Source organism: Condylostylus longicornis, unplaced genomic scaffold (assembly GCF_029603195.1).
Source record: "Condylostylus longicornis isolate FDR11 unplaced genomic scaffold, ASM2960319v2 ptg000022l, whole genome shotgun sequence".
Taxonomy (NCBI): domain Eukaryota; kingdom Metazoa; phylum Arthropoda; class Insecta; order Diptera; family Dolichopodidae; genus Condylostylus; species Condylostylus longicornis.
In genome coordinates this window covers 3,949,608-3,965,401 of record NW_026577991.1, presented here as the reverse complement: position 1 = coordinate 3,965,401, position 15,794 = coordinate 3,949,608, and the positions used below count along the sequence as shown (strand labels likewise).

Below are 15,794 nucleotides of genomic sequence, written 5' to 3'. Positions count from 1 at the left end.
ACCATAATAATATACATATAAGAGTATCATATGATATCCATGTTATAACATTTATTATACATATAATATAATAAATATATTTTTCAAAAATTTTATATAATAAATCAATCTTAAGATAATAAGAAAATGTTGTCCGATACTATCGAAATGCTAAAATTTCATGTATATAACCTTTACTATGTATAACAGTATAAGTAACATTGTAAATTCTTAACAAGGATTACTTCCCACTTATCAAAAAACACACAAAAAAAAAAAAGGATTTTTCATAAACATACAGCGAAGAACAAAAAATGCTTGTATATCTTAAATGAAAAATTAATTACCCAAAATGATAAAATGGAATTTTTATATTTATTTTATTCAATATTTAATAGTCAGCTATTAAACACATCCATACACCCACATAAAATAAATAAACACCCATTTACACGTACCTATACATGTAAAAATTTATAATAGCATACAAAATAGATTATTTACACACATTATAAATTGAACATGTCCTTAAAAATAAGAAAAGGACTTTAAGCTTAAATTAAATTAGTGTATTCATTATTATATGGTCAATTAAAAATAAATTAAATGTGTGGGCTTACATACTTATTAATTAAAAAGGACTAAGTTTCTAATGAAACAAGTAATTTTTATGTCTTAAAATCAATGACTGGTCTCTTTCGAATATACTTATATATGTACATTTATTGTAAATTTTCATCATAGTACGTATATGCCTATATTTATTTGAGTATTTGTTATACAAAATAAGAAGAAAGTTGTAATTAAATTATAAACATGTAGTATTGCTTTTGTGACATAAGAATGGAATTAAATATTTTTAATAAAAATTGATTAAGTTAACTAGTTAGTTAACAAGAGAAGGGAGGATTTGACATGTGTCATAGTGTCGACTGTCATGTAAATAACCCGAAAATCTTCGACGAAAGAATTTCCAATCTTTTAGCAATTTTATCTGGCAGACAACTGTGTCATGTCAGAATACAAACTGCAATACTGAGATACTTTCTGATTTGTGTCAGCAAAACACTTCACGGCAATGCTTAAACCGTCTTCGGACCTAAAGTCTTGTCCAATAGTAGAAAAATCGAACATCCGATATTCTTAGAATAACAAAAATTCTAATGGTAACTTCCGTCCCCAATCTATTAACTACCTCTTTATTAAATGGATACTTTTAAATTTTAATTGATTTTTCAAAAAACTTATTTTTATCCTAATTGATCAAATTTTGTTTGAGGCAGCCATAGGCGCCAATATAATTCCAATCAAATTTTTTTTATTAAAATAAAATTTTTATATTTACTAAAATTATTAAGTACATGTGAACATATATATATAAATTTTAGAATAAAATATTAATAAAAAAATTTTTAACTTACCAACAGCCGTTATTAAACCCCATATTCTAATTGCTGGCCTAAGACAATTACATGGATCACCAGATTGTCTTCTTCTACGATTTATTCCATCCATTGCTATATGTTTAAATATTTTTTTTTATATATAAAAAATTTATAGATGCGTATCCTATTCGTACTACTCCTACTTCTTACAGCTACAACTTCGTATATATACCGAATTTGATTTGTAATATGATTATAATTGTTTGGTAAATATTTTAGCCTTTTTTCCCTTGTTGTTTTTGTTTTAATATAGGCTTGTTTTTTTTTGTATGTTATCCTTTTTTATATATATGTGTGTGTATTGGTTCTGTTTTACTTTGATTTATTATTTTCTATTAGATTTTTTGATGTCCTTATTTTTACTGCAATTTATTAACATCCTTTTTTTTTCAAATGAATTTTGATTGCCCCTATAAGTATGTATGAAAGTTAAAAAAATATTTTTTCTTTGATTTGCTTTTGTTGTTGTTATTATTTTTATATATTTGTTTTATTGTTTGCTTCCCATGATGAGAGATGAATTCATTTATGTTTTATGTACAAAATTCCATTTCTATTTTGTGCTTCCTGTATATATATATATATGTACAAATATTTTTCGATTTTATGTAAAAATTTTTTTATTTATAACGATGTCCTTTTTTTAGATCTTAATTTTTTAGCATAAATTTCTGCTATTGATAGATAGAAATTCATAACGAAATTTAACATTTTCTAGTATTTTCTCTTATTTTTTCTGGTTCTTCGATTTTACATTATATTTCTCCTATTCCTTTTTAATTTTCGTTTTTATTTTCTGATTTATTTTATTGTTTTCCCTTTTGTTTTCAACTTCGAATATAAGTTCTTTTTTCCTTCTCTATGTGTTTGATTTTTTATTCAAGTGTATGTATATTGAAATTGCATTAGTCCTGAAGACTTGAGTCCTAAAATTGAAATAAAGAAAGAAAAAAATCAAATTTTACCTTTTTGGATTATTTGTCATAGGATATTTGTAAAAAAAAAGAAAAGAAACAAAACTTAAAGAAACAAAAAAATATTTCTGGTTTTCTGGAGCAAAATAAATTATAGTATAGGGTGATGTTTTAAGCATTTGAGTTTTAAATTTATAAAAAAGGAGGGGAAAATTGCAAATTTTTTTGCCAAAATCAATTAGCGTATAGCTTACATTTAAAATTTAATTTTCTGTAAATGTTGGCAAAACAAATTCCATTTTAGGTGGTCTGTTCTACATTTTCCCGTCAGAATATTATAAATTACAAGTTCAACATTGTTTTGTCCAAATGACGAATAAAATTGATAGCAGCCAATCCATACAAACAAGATATTTCACGTATTCGAACAATTTGAAAACTCGAAAGCGTGAAATGAATTATTCGGTCAACGCATTAAAAGCATTGTTAAAGCGGCAGTCTGTCTTCCCATGATAAAAATTCATACCAAACTGACTCGATTCAAATTGACAATAGTAACAGAATCAGCTTCAAAGTATTTTAAAATAATAAACCTTAAAAATCACCCTTTATTTAGGCACACAAAAATATACATAGAGAAAGGACGAAAACAACATAAAACAACCTAAAATAATATTAGGAAAATCATATAGCTTTAAGGACACGTACTTTATACGTGTATTATTTTATAAACCATTTTGTGTGTCAAATATCCTTAATACATGTATACATGTAATTTTACTAGAATTGGACATTTTCTTTTAAAGACAATAAAAGTTGGTATCATATTTTACTAGGTTAACAGTTACTATGGGTAATGTTATTTGGGGTCATTTATGGTTATAAAAGAAAAAAAAAATTGTATAGAAAATAGAAACAATAAAAAAAATGGTCTTGAAATATGCAATTTCTGTTTTGTTTTTATATTTTGATTGGTGCCAAAACGTTATTATTGAGGCTATTTAGGAAATTGTATGAGAACTTTAAAGGAGTTCTAAGTTAAATAAATATAAGAATTCTGAAAGGATTTTATCTTAAGAATCTTTAAAAATATAAAGTGTTTGGTTTTAAATCAATTTAATTTAAATTATATATGGATAAAAGGAAAATTTTTGTAATAATTTGACTATCGTTGTGTGCGAAAGCATTTTCAAATTATGCACTTTGAGTTACATAAAAAGCAAAAGTTCAACCGCAGTTGTTGTGTCTTTGGAGTTAAATGAATAAATTGAGGTATGAGCACATAATGAACAAACATGACATTAAAATACACGCAAAATTTCAAAAACTCGAAACATCTTATTCTTTTTTTATCGACTCTTGATATCAAATATAGATGATTGTAAAATAAGAATTTACGTCAATTGTTTAAATGCTTTATCTATTCTTTTTTATCGATTTGTTTCAGTGTCCGAGTATCATATACATGTTCCGCTGTTTTACGAAAATTTTTCTTTATTTCGATCAAATTATTTCAGTATATCCTATTGTTGCCTCAATTACTAAATTTGACCTGTTTTAACATATATTTATTCAAATTTTCTATTCTATTACAAATTATTATGAATGTTGAAATGAAAATTAATTTTCATTTTCTTAAGAAGCCATTTCAAATACGAAATATGAAAAAGAAACGTGTAGGAGAATTATAAAAAATAAATTGAAAAAAAAAAAAAAGAAATTTAAAGTTTTTACGTTTGACATAATAATAAAAATTGTCAAAGTAGATAGAAACAATTTTCAATCCATAGCATAATTATAGCGAAAAAAAAACTGTAAAGGTAATTTTGAAGGTAAATTGACATATTGATGGTAATGGTATCTATAAGAAGAGAATCAAAATTATGAAAATTTTTTTGTTTGTGTTCTCTTTTAAGTAAATTGAAATATTTTAAAATTTTTCTTGAATGGAATTTTAAATGCTTCACTTACGTTTAATATTATGAAATGCATTTATTTTCTTCATTTAATTAAATGTAAAACTCTTACATTTTTTAAGAAAAATGGCTAAAAATAAAATATTTAATAAAAATAATGGTAAAATATAAATGAAATTAAATTTTAAAATAAAAGTTTTGTGTTACATGAACCCGAGAGCGAATGAGACAAAATTACATATGCCAAAAGCCAAATTCTACTCTAATTACTTGTCAATTACTGTGATGATTACTTACTTATTGAGTTTTATTGTAATAAGTAATTAATTATTTTAATAATTTAGTTATTATAAAATTAATAATTATTATTATATTTAATTAGTTATAAGTTGCAGGCATTCTCTTGAACTTTTAAATAAAAAGTAAAGTTTTGCTTCCTTTTGGATAAAAAATGGTTGTACATACATAATGTAGTTGTGAATTTTGAAAAGATAGTTGAGAAACAAATTAAATATTATCCGTTTCAATCCCATTATTAAAATTTAAAATTATAATAAAAATATACAAAATTACATAATTTAAAATTAAAAAAAAATCTATTAAATATTCTCAATAGTTAGAAAATTAGTATAACCTTTCTGATTTTGTTTAGGTGTAAAAAATTAACTTGTCACAAATCATATATGATCCAACAAAAAAACAAAAACATGGACAATAAAATGATGTAGGTGCTTTATGCTTTATTTCAGGTATAAAAATTAATTTGTTTTGAATTCAAAATATTATTATGTGGGCTTGGATATTTTTCTTTATAATTTTCGTTTAAGTTCACAGGGGAAAAATCGTACAGCATTTTTGAGAAATTTGATTTAGGTAAGAGTAAGGGCTATTGTCTACTTTATACATATATATGAATGTGCTCTATTATAAGCTTCGTTAACTGTGCTCTTTCTAAAATCTCATAACTTTCCCCATTTCAAAGGATAACCACTCTTAAATTTTATAAAATTATCGCTTAAATAAGAGAAAAATAAAAATATTTTTAACAGAAAAAAAGGAAAATTTTTTTTTTAAAATTTAAAAAGTTCATAGAGATTTTAAATTCAATTTTAAGTTTTTTCTAACCCACATGTTGTAACAATTTCAGAGTATTACAAAAGGTGTTGTAATATTCTTCTTAAATCATTTTAAAAATGCAGATTTTTTTATTATTTTAACACTTTAAGTTATTTTTGTATAAATTTCTAAAAATACAATAACTTAAACTTTGAATGCAATCAATTTTGTTAAGGAAAATTGTATTCTCTATCGTGCAATCGTACATACAATTATGCTCAAATTATGCAAATTTCCAATACCCATGATTAATGTTAAATTTTACCAACATATACAAAAATACGTTTTGATTAAAACTTTGAAAATCTATTCATTCCATTGTGTACAAATTCCATGTCCAGTTAAAAATCAAGTTTATTTTTTTGATATTTTAAGTTTTCTTTAAAAATAAACTCAAAAATATAAAATTTTTAAATCTGCACAATATGTAGGTATATAATATTATGATTCAATTTTTTTATATTATTGAAAATTTACGTTTGCATATGTTCCATATACATATAAACATAGTAGGTAACAGTTAACAATTTTTAAAGGAAACCCTCGCTCTCCTCCTTCTTTTTAAAGTGCAGTTTGAATATGAAATTTTCTAGCGTCTTTTTATTGCAAATGCATTTTAAAAAAAATATTTTTTCTTTTGATGATTTAAAATACAACCATTGCATATTAAATTAAAGCAAATAAGTTCATATTATGAATTTTTCGTTTTTAAAGGAATTTCAAAAAATATTTTTGAATAACGAAAAACAAATTGAAGAGAAACTTTTCGTAATATGATTTAGCTAAAAAAATTAAAAGGATACTAGCTATTTTGTTAAAGTAATTTGTGGATATGACAATAAGTAAACTGAAACCTTGTATATTTTAAAATGTGATGTAACGGAATAAAAAGGAAACTGAATCAAGAATACAATGAAATGTTTTATGAGTACAATTAGAAGTATTTAGCACATCTACTCAGTTCAAAACCTATCTCATTTTTTTTCTCATTATCTAACATCATATTGATTTTTGTTTTTTAATGAGGTACTAAAAAGTACTCGTTATTCTTCCAGCCCAGATATGCGACACAAGTTTTGACTAAACACCTATTTTCGAGTTCACTTTGTATGCTACTTTTCAATACATACCTTATTCCTGTGGAAAAATACGAACCTCACAAATTCATTAAATATATGAATGTAAATTGTTCCAAAAGAGATGATAGCTTCAGCCTTTTCTATTATGATAAATGGTAGTCTGCATTCATTTTTCCATTTTAATTATTACATTGGTGTACTCAAAGCTCTTAAGTCTGTCTGAAACATTCTTCAGGTTATTTCTCTTCTTTGAAAAGTTTATATCCATACAGATTTCTTATATTTCATTCTGTTTCTATTTAATTTTTTTTTTTATATTTTAGATGCATTCAATTTATGTACTTATATGATTTTATTGAATTCCCAGCCACAAATTTCTAATATTCAATTTAAATTTTGTTTAAAATACAATAAATTGAGTTGAATCAAAACTAAAATTTTTGATATTACGTGCTTATTATGTTTTATCCAAATTGAATAAAAATTTTAAAAATTTTTATATTTTGTGTTTTTGGAAAACTTTGAAATCCATTCCATCTGACGCAAAATATACCGATTTCTTTCTTATTTCTAAATAATCAAATATCATTTTCCAATATATGTATGTACATAAAATACCACATAAGCAATACAACTTTTTTAAATTTTTACGCGCCTTATTAAAGCATTTTTTCAAAGTATGTATTGTCAACGTTATTATTTAAAAAAAACTCACCTAAAATGGATGGCGCACATGTTCTGTTCCGTTGTCACGCTTCAATCAGAGTTGCCGTTTTGGAGATTTTTTTTTAAAAACGGACTATTTATTTTTGTCCGGCAGATTGGACGAATTTTAATTAATTTGGTTTTGATTGGCAATTTTTTAACTCAATGAGCTTTTCTTAGAAGCAATCATTTATTTCTAAAATTAAGTGGTTCAAAATTATTATTTCCGACTGAAAAAAAAAAAATCTGAAAAAAAAATCTTCACAACCTTGAAATTCAAAATCACAATTCAAAAACTTCGAAAAATTAAAAAAAAGTAATCGAAATAAATTGCGTGATATTTTTCAGTTATGAGGTTTCTACTCAAGAATGAGAAAACTTTTGAATTGTATAACATAAAAGCGTTTAATATACAAAACTATATAAAACTTCTCAAAAAAGAAAACATTTTTTCTTAAATTGAAAAAAATAAAAAGTTGTTTTTCTTAAATGTAAAAATAAAACTTTTGAAAAAGAACACATCCAACGATATAAAAAGTACTTTTTTACATATTTGACAGTAGTGACACTTAAGAGTACACGTGTATACTTTTTATATATGTGTGTATCGCAGCGTTCGATATTCTTAAATAAACTGCTTGTCAGGTGGAAAAATTTTCAGGTTATTTTTGAAATTTACATGCAATTTAAAAATTGTGCAAGAATTACTTCTTGCACAATTTTAAACTTTTTAACATTTCTTGCTTTTTTTGTTGTTTAGAAATTTGCTCTGGAATATGCAATTATATTGTGTTAAGAGGTGGTAGTGTTCTATGTAAACAAAATATAAATTTTTTTCCACATTAAACAGAGTATTTCTTGTTTTTTTTGAAAAGCTTATGGAATGTGTTTGAGAAAAAATTAGTAAAAAAGTATTTTTGTTCTAAACTCACTTTTTAACACCTTACAGCATTTATATATTGCATCTATGTGTGTATATATGAGAATATTACGGCTCATTAACATAAAACAATCATTACCAGACCATTAAACCTTTTGAATTAAATTGTTTTTTTGTTTAATAATATACATAGGTGAAAGTTTATATGGAAAGTTTTTACTGTTCTTGGCATTTGATAATTTTAGTAGAGCTACAAGAAAAGCAAGAATATGAATTAATTTTTTTAATTTGTAATATTTCTCTTTGATCTTTTTTTTAGTAATTGGCATCTAAAACATTTAACAATAGAAAGTACATGTTACAATATAAAGACTGTAGTAAGGGTTTGAATCGTCAGGTAACTTTAAATGTCAACGATTTTTCTGTTTTAAAAACATAATCAAAGCGATGAACGGCAGCGGCGGACAATTTCCGTTGTTTACAAGAGCGGAACAAGAAAATCAAATGTTTAGTGAAATTCGTGACGACAATTTCTCAAGTCAACATAAACATAAACTGGGATGTCATTTTCAAAATGTGTTCTATATAAATTCTGACATTTCGCCACGTAAAATCATTCTTGTTCTGTTTTCAACCTAAAGAGTAAGGTATAGTTTGACAAACAATAAATGGAAACGGCAATACTATTAGTGGCAGTCACCATAATTTGTATTTTCGATTACGCAGCATATTTCCGTTTATTCTTAGGGAAAAAAATTTAATAAATATTATTTTGTAGAGTTTACTCTTGGTATCCTTAAAATTCTGGAAAAAAATTAAAGTAAAATAATAAATATGTAATATTGGACGAATGATATTGTCTTTGAACAATTGGGAAAACTAAAATTCCCACAACAGAATGTTTGAACAATTGTACAGTTATCGTTTGTTGTAACATTGAAAATGTTTTTGTATAAAGTTGTAAAAGAAAAAAAACTTTAAAAATCTTTACTGTTATCCATTAGAAAACTGAAAACTTTATTTTTTTTTGGTTCAGTTTGGTTTCTAGCACGTAAAATCAAAAAAACTTTAGATAAAAACGTGATTTTCAATTTGGTGTATAAATAAAAACTTGTTAACAAAAATAAATTAATTTGTAAAGAGTTTGTGGTAATTTGATAGTTTGGAAGAAAACTTATTTTGTGTGTGTAATACTGTAAAGAACAACAGGTGCGATGTTAGCAGGAAAGCAATATTTGAAACAAGAAATTTTGATTTTATCACTTATTGGTATTCTTGTATTTACAAGCGGTTAACTGGCATGTTGATGTAGGTAAGAGATTCATTTTTAATATTGGTATGTTTTGAAACACAATTGAAGTACACATTATTTTGGTTAAATTCCTTTTATAATTCATAAGATTTTTAAGCCTTAACATTTTGACGGAACTTCGATTTTTATGTACATACATTTCTTTTGGAACAGTTGGACTTGTGTTGTGCTAAAACCAGCAATTTAACTGTTGATAGTAGCTGAAATTATTATAGCAATTAATTTGAATTTAGTTATTGCATTAATGTCCAATTACGTGGTAACTGTTACTGGGATGTTATACAATTATAATTTCTTCATCGTAATAAATTTACGATTCAAAAACATTCGCAGAACGCTGAACGCTTTCTTCAATGCAAAAAGAAGAAGCTGAGTTTCGATAGACAAGACACACCATTTTCTAAATCAGACTGGAGAAATAAACAGAACCAAGTGTAATTTCTTGTTAGAAAAAAAGAATTCATTTTTTATTTCCATATTTCTCTTTCATTATACATGTGAGTGACATGACATACTAGTCATACACAATAAATAGATTATTGACTGCTACAAGTTAAATTTTACTATCAGATATATTAACGGGAGAGTAAATTCCCCTTTATATGCGATTTGTTATTGTAATTGTTCCCTTTATATACAATTTGTAATTTTTTTTTATAAAAAAAATCGAAAACAAAAATTAATTAATTTTTTGAAAATATTTATTCCTAGGTTGTTTTTTAATTTAATTATTGAGTAAAATAATATTTCTTACATATACGTGTATGTATGTGTATAAGTTCAATAAATAATAAATTATATTTATTTTTAATTTCAAAATTAAATAATAGATTCGTTTTAAATATGTTTGAATAACTGACGTATCACGAAAATTAAATCAATTGATTTAATATACGACACATATGTATGGTTTTATGTATAATGATTATTTTTTAAATTTAAATATATTTTTGCTTATATTTTCTTATAAAAGCCCTAAAGCATTTTCTATTCAATTTGTAATTTAAATAATAAACAATGAAAATAATGTAGGTACCTACTTATAATATATTGAAAATGTCAAAAATATATTAGGCTGACATTTTAGTTTGTTTGACAACAAAATTATATTTAAAATCATAATGAATTTTAAATTATGTGCCAGTTGAAACTGAAATTATAAGGAATCTATTAAATTTAAAGATTTATTTTGCAGAATTTGTAAAACCGTCAGAAATGTTATTCTGTTTAATCGAAGTTTTATTGCAATTATCATGAAAGAACATCAACTTGTCAACAAGTTAAATTTATCAATTGAAATTTGAAGGATTTAATAACAAATTTGTTTTAATGTAACATATGTATCTTTTTAAATTGGATTTAAAAACCGTATCAATCAAATGGGGAATTCAATCTCTACTTTGTAACTTTGATTTCAGCAGTCATTTCATATACTTCGTTGTATTTTGAATATATATAAATGCATTAGCATTGCAAAAATTCATAAATTTATGTGTATGATAATAAATATGGCAACAATAATATGCACACTCCACACATGTATGGTCACTTAATAATGGTGATATTTCTGATTCAAGAAGTGCAATCAGAAACTCAATTAACGTTTACTATAGAAAAGGGATTTATCGATAATTATTACGAATAATTGAGATTTGTTTGTTTCAATCCCGATATTGGTGAGGAAACACATAATTTCGTTAATATTTGCATAACTTTTTATAATTTATATTTTAAAGTATATGTAATTGGTGATAGCAATCAGCAGATATGACAAATATCAAAACATGTGATAGCCATTAGTTTTTACAGAAATAAAAGAAATATTAGGCAACGAAACGAGAAGAAGCTCTCTGTAGGGTTTTCTAGTATTGAAGACTATCGCTTGTTCAGCTGCAGATACCAATTTTTGTAAACTGAGTTTTTCGTAACAAAATGCATAAAACAGGCAGTAAGAATCCAGAAATTTTATTTAATTAATTTAAAAAAGATTTATGTAATTCGTATTCCCGTTAATATTTTTTTTTATCCACCTTTCTGACGCCTCATAATAAGGCAATAATCACTTGTAAATTTCTAAGTTGTGATAAATTTAGAAATTTAAATTCTTGTAAATTTCTATATATTGTGTAGTTTAAGTGGAAATGTTTACTATTACTCCCTATATGTCTACATTATCCTCTATGTTATCCTAATGTCTATTTACAATATTTTATTCGCGTTGTCATGAATTTAAAAATATTAAATCAGCAATTTTGTTTTTTTTCCTTAAAAAAAATTATTAAAAGAGTTTTTTTAGGTTATTTTTTTTTCGTTTATTTTTTTTTTTTTTAGAAAGATACAATTTTGTTTTTTTATATTTTCGGTTAGAAAATAAACAAAAATCCTTTTACAAAATCATAGTTTTATAAACTGTTTTATTGTTATACCATGTAGTATAACAATAAGTGTATATGTACATATATTTATGTACATAATAATATGTGCGTCTAAATATTTGCACGAAATTATGTTTACTTTTGAATAAATTTTGTAACAAAATGGGGAAAAAAAACCCAATATTTATTTTGTTGTTGTTATTTGATTTCGTATAAATTTTTTTTTTTATTTGTGGAAAAAATTTTATGATGTCCAATATTTATTGTATTAAAAATTGGTTTTTAGTGTATACACAATACAATTTTATACGAGTATGTAGGTACTGAGAAAAATATTTTCAGATTTTTAATTTTAAAATTCAATTTATTCATTCAACTTTTTCGTTCACAGTTCATTTTATAACTATCAATTATAATTGTAGAAAGGAAGATTTTTCGGTTGTATTTGAGACAAAAGAAGAGAGAAGCGGGGACTTGATTTGTTGACAGGTTCAAGATAAACAGGTATTTAACGTTGAACCAACGGGGAAGCGCAGAAAATGAAATCGAAATTACGATGAATGATATGGGTTTGAAGTAGACATTTGGATTTTGAAATGTTGCAGTGATTCGAGATATTCTGTTAACACGATATAAATTCAGATATTTTCATATTTTAAATTTGTTTGAAATACGAATTTATCATAATTAGATAGAGATAAAGGTATAAGAAAATGAAACTTTTTCTAAATTTTCCTTTAATGCAGTCGAAACAAGAAGAGTTTTCGACTTGAAAATGTTATTGAAACTGATAGAATCGTTAGACCTTAATAGAAAAAATTTTATTTATATTAAACTTAATATTTTTGTCAGTGTAAATAAATCTTTTACATTGTAAATTTAAAAAAAAAAAGGCTCAAAAGCTTTAGAATCTACACACATATAAAGGATATTTGAAACGAATTCCGTAAAATATATTTTTCATCAGATTATAGAGGTAGGTGCTCCGGGTATATATCTAATATAATCGTAAATATTTTAAAAGTTTTCAAGTGTAAAAAAAATATTTTTCAAAAAATTTTTTTTTAATGCACATCATAAAGATTTAGTTGTAGCCCTAGTAATATCTGTTTAGATTTGTATTCAAAATTTCAATTTCTTTGAATTTCTTTTTTTTTGAATGTATCATGACAACTGAAAGTATAATATTATTTTTGTATATCTTATATAGATATTTTGCTCAAACTGACAGACAAATTATAATTGACCTAGTTAATTTTTAGTTTTATATTTGCAGGTAATTTATGTGTTTGAGTGTGGTTTTAAAATTGTATTTTCGAGGATTATTCTTGTTTTTCCGGAATAAAATTATTTTACAAACAATTTTCATATTAATTTGTTATGTTTTATATGTTATTATTGTGTAAGTATGTAAGAATTTTGTCATATCATTTAAAGTTTTGACATTTTTCATTTGATATTCGGAAAATTTTAAATGAAATTTCTGTGTAAGCATTTTCCATTGATTTATTTAATTTAAATTCAAATTTTCAATTATATTATTTTTATGTTTTAAAATTTTAGGTTCTGTGCGTGTTTGAATGAAAAATTCTTGAATGTTTTTCTGTGTTTTGGATGACTTGATTACTTATTTGCATATAAAGAAGAGGACCTTTAGTTAAAATTTAAGATGCTGTCAGTGAGTGCTCCTTTATGGAAAAATTAGAAAGGATTTAATAGAAAAATTGAAAAAAAAAACGCAGTCTATTGTATATTTTTGCTTGAAATTAAAATTATTGTAATGAGATTTAAATTAGCTGAACTATTAAGGAAAGTCATATGCAGTTTGCTGAATTTTTGAATAGATTTGGAGAATAGTGCTGATGAAAATGTTCGAGAAATGTGGATTTAATTCACAACACTGTTCATCAACATTTATAAAAGCACCTTTACGTTTTATGAGGTTCATCTGAGTTTTAAAAGGCATTAAATAGTAGTGTCTGTTATACACATACGTACCAGTAATGAAATTTAAAAAAAAAATTAAGCTAAGCTTATCAGTGTTCTGTAGCATTTGCTTTAAAAATTTTATATACCTTGGGATTTCAAAAACAAAATTGATAAAATTGATAAAACCCTAGCCCCTTTGGATAGATATTAAGAGCTAAAGCAAATTTTTATGTAGGCAATAAGAATTAAAAAAAAATTCCATAAAATTTCGACAATGTTTCTTCTTTTTTTTTTCCTAACTTTTCCTTATCTTATATTTAATTTAAGTATATACATATGTAGATATGAGCACATTCTTAAGAATTACCATATATGTAGTTACATGTATGGTATGTATTTTATTCCCCATACAATAAATCAAAAGTTAAAAACAACCATCAAAATCATACACACAAAAAATTCTCCACGTACCAAAATGTGTATTGTGTGTGTTTCTAATATTTTAATTAAAAGAAATGCTTTTAATGAAGATACTTTGTTCCACATATAAGTACACAACAAAAAAAAAATTTTTTTTTTCATCCCATTTTACTTACTTATAATAAACATAAGATTAATGCATCTAATTAGTAAAATGAAATAAAGATTCTCAAAAATAATAATATTACATAAAAGAGGAAGAAGAATATAAGTTGAATGGTAGGAGATTTTTGGTCGAATATTTTAAGAACAACAACAATAAATAAAAATTTAATATTCGTCCACATTCTATATAGAGTTTGCTTTACAAAACATATGATAAAAGTATGTGGTTATAAGCAAGAACCACCTAAATTAAAATTAGCAGATTTTAGTTTATTCAAGAATCCATAATCAACGTTCTGCGAGAATCCGGTGATTTTTTTCAATTTATTCTAAAATTATGAATAAAAGTGTTTCAGCTAAAAATTTCAGCTATAAACATTAAATTTACTTTATCTGGAAATTTATATAAACCCGATTATTCGATTGTTGAATCATTTTGGTTAATAATGGAAAGTTTGCCAAAATGCTAAAACACGATTTAGTTAGCTTGAAATTGCCCTATTGATAAAATAAGATGGAAAAAGTTCTATACAAAAATTTTAAGCAAAAATTGTAATTTTGAAAACGACTGACAAGTTTTGACCGAACTTAAACTCATTTTGCTTAATCTTAAACTTAAATTTTTTTGAAAATTCATTTTAAAATTTGTATTCCTTCTGTTCAATTGGCTTATTTAGTTCCACTAAAGTGATTTAAAATATAAAATGCAAGTTTTTCTTTTTCAAATCCAATCTAAGCATTGAACTTAATTGAATCGAAAAATAATTTTTTCTAGATTTAGACAGCTTTTTACTAAAATCTTAAAGAGTATTCTTCTGAACAATATTCCTGTATGTTTTAAAAAATGTATTGTATATATACATATACCTAAATAGAGTACACTGTAAGAAGTTTAGTTATAAAGTATGATTGTGTATTCAATGGGAACATAAAGGCTAAAAGTATGTAGTATATACACATATGCATACATACTTATAATTCTTTAAATAACAAGTAATTTAATACAATCCTTCAGAGAATATGAAATAACAGATGTGTATGTGTATATACTTGTATCATTCGTATCTGTACCTAGGTATATGTATGCTACTTTATATAAAATGACCTATGTTTGTTAGGAAACTAATGGTCCATGAAACAGTGATTTTCTATGATATAAAATTTCAAAGAGTATATAATATAAGTGAATTAAATAACATTATTAATAAACTTTATATGAAAAAATTAACTTTATTCTTTATATAGAAAATGGTTAGGATTATGGAAGTAGGAGGGAGGCTATTTTATATTGTTTTGTATGTGATTTGAAATTCTTTGCATAATTTTCTATGTGCGTATAGGGATTTTGATGTATGTTTTATAAATTCAATGAGAAAATAAATTTAAGTTTTATTATTTTATATAAATTTAATATTTTTATAAAATTTCATAAAGTGTTTTGTTGAATAAATAATTTTAATTTTTAATGATTTTAATTAAAAAATATGTGGGCATACATAAAGAATTCAATATTAAAATTTGATATTTTATAAGCATTTAGATTTTACTTTGATAATTAT

At 24.2% G+C, this 15,794-nt stretch overlaps 1 protein-coding gene across 2 annotated transcripts in view; it reads right to left on the bottom strand.

The window, feature by feature from the left end:
- The window catches only part of LOC129606866 (uncharacterized), a 56,286-nt gene that overhangs the window by 29,087 nt on the left and 11,405 nt on the right, over positions 1-15,794 (bottom strand). For both annotated transcript variants that reach the window (XM_055517476.1, XM_055517474.1), the window contains exon 2: positions 1,401-2,350. Coding sequence is in view for 1 of the 2 variants with exons in the window: in XM_055517474.1 (XP_055373449.1) it covers positions 1,401-1,494 (94 nt within the window). In the remaining variant the exon portion in view is untranslated. The remainder of the gene's footprint in view (positions 1-1,400; positions 2,351-15,794) is intronic.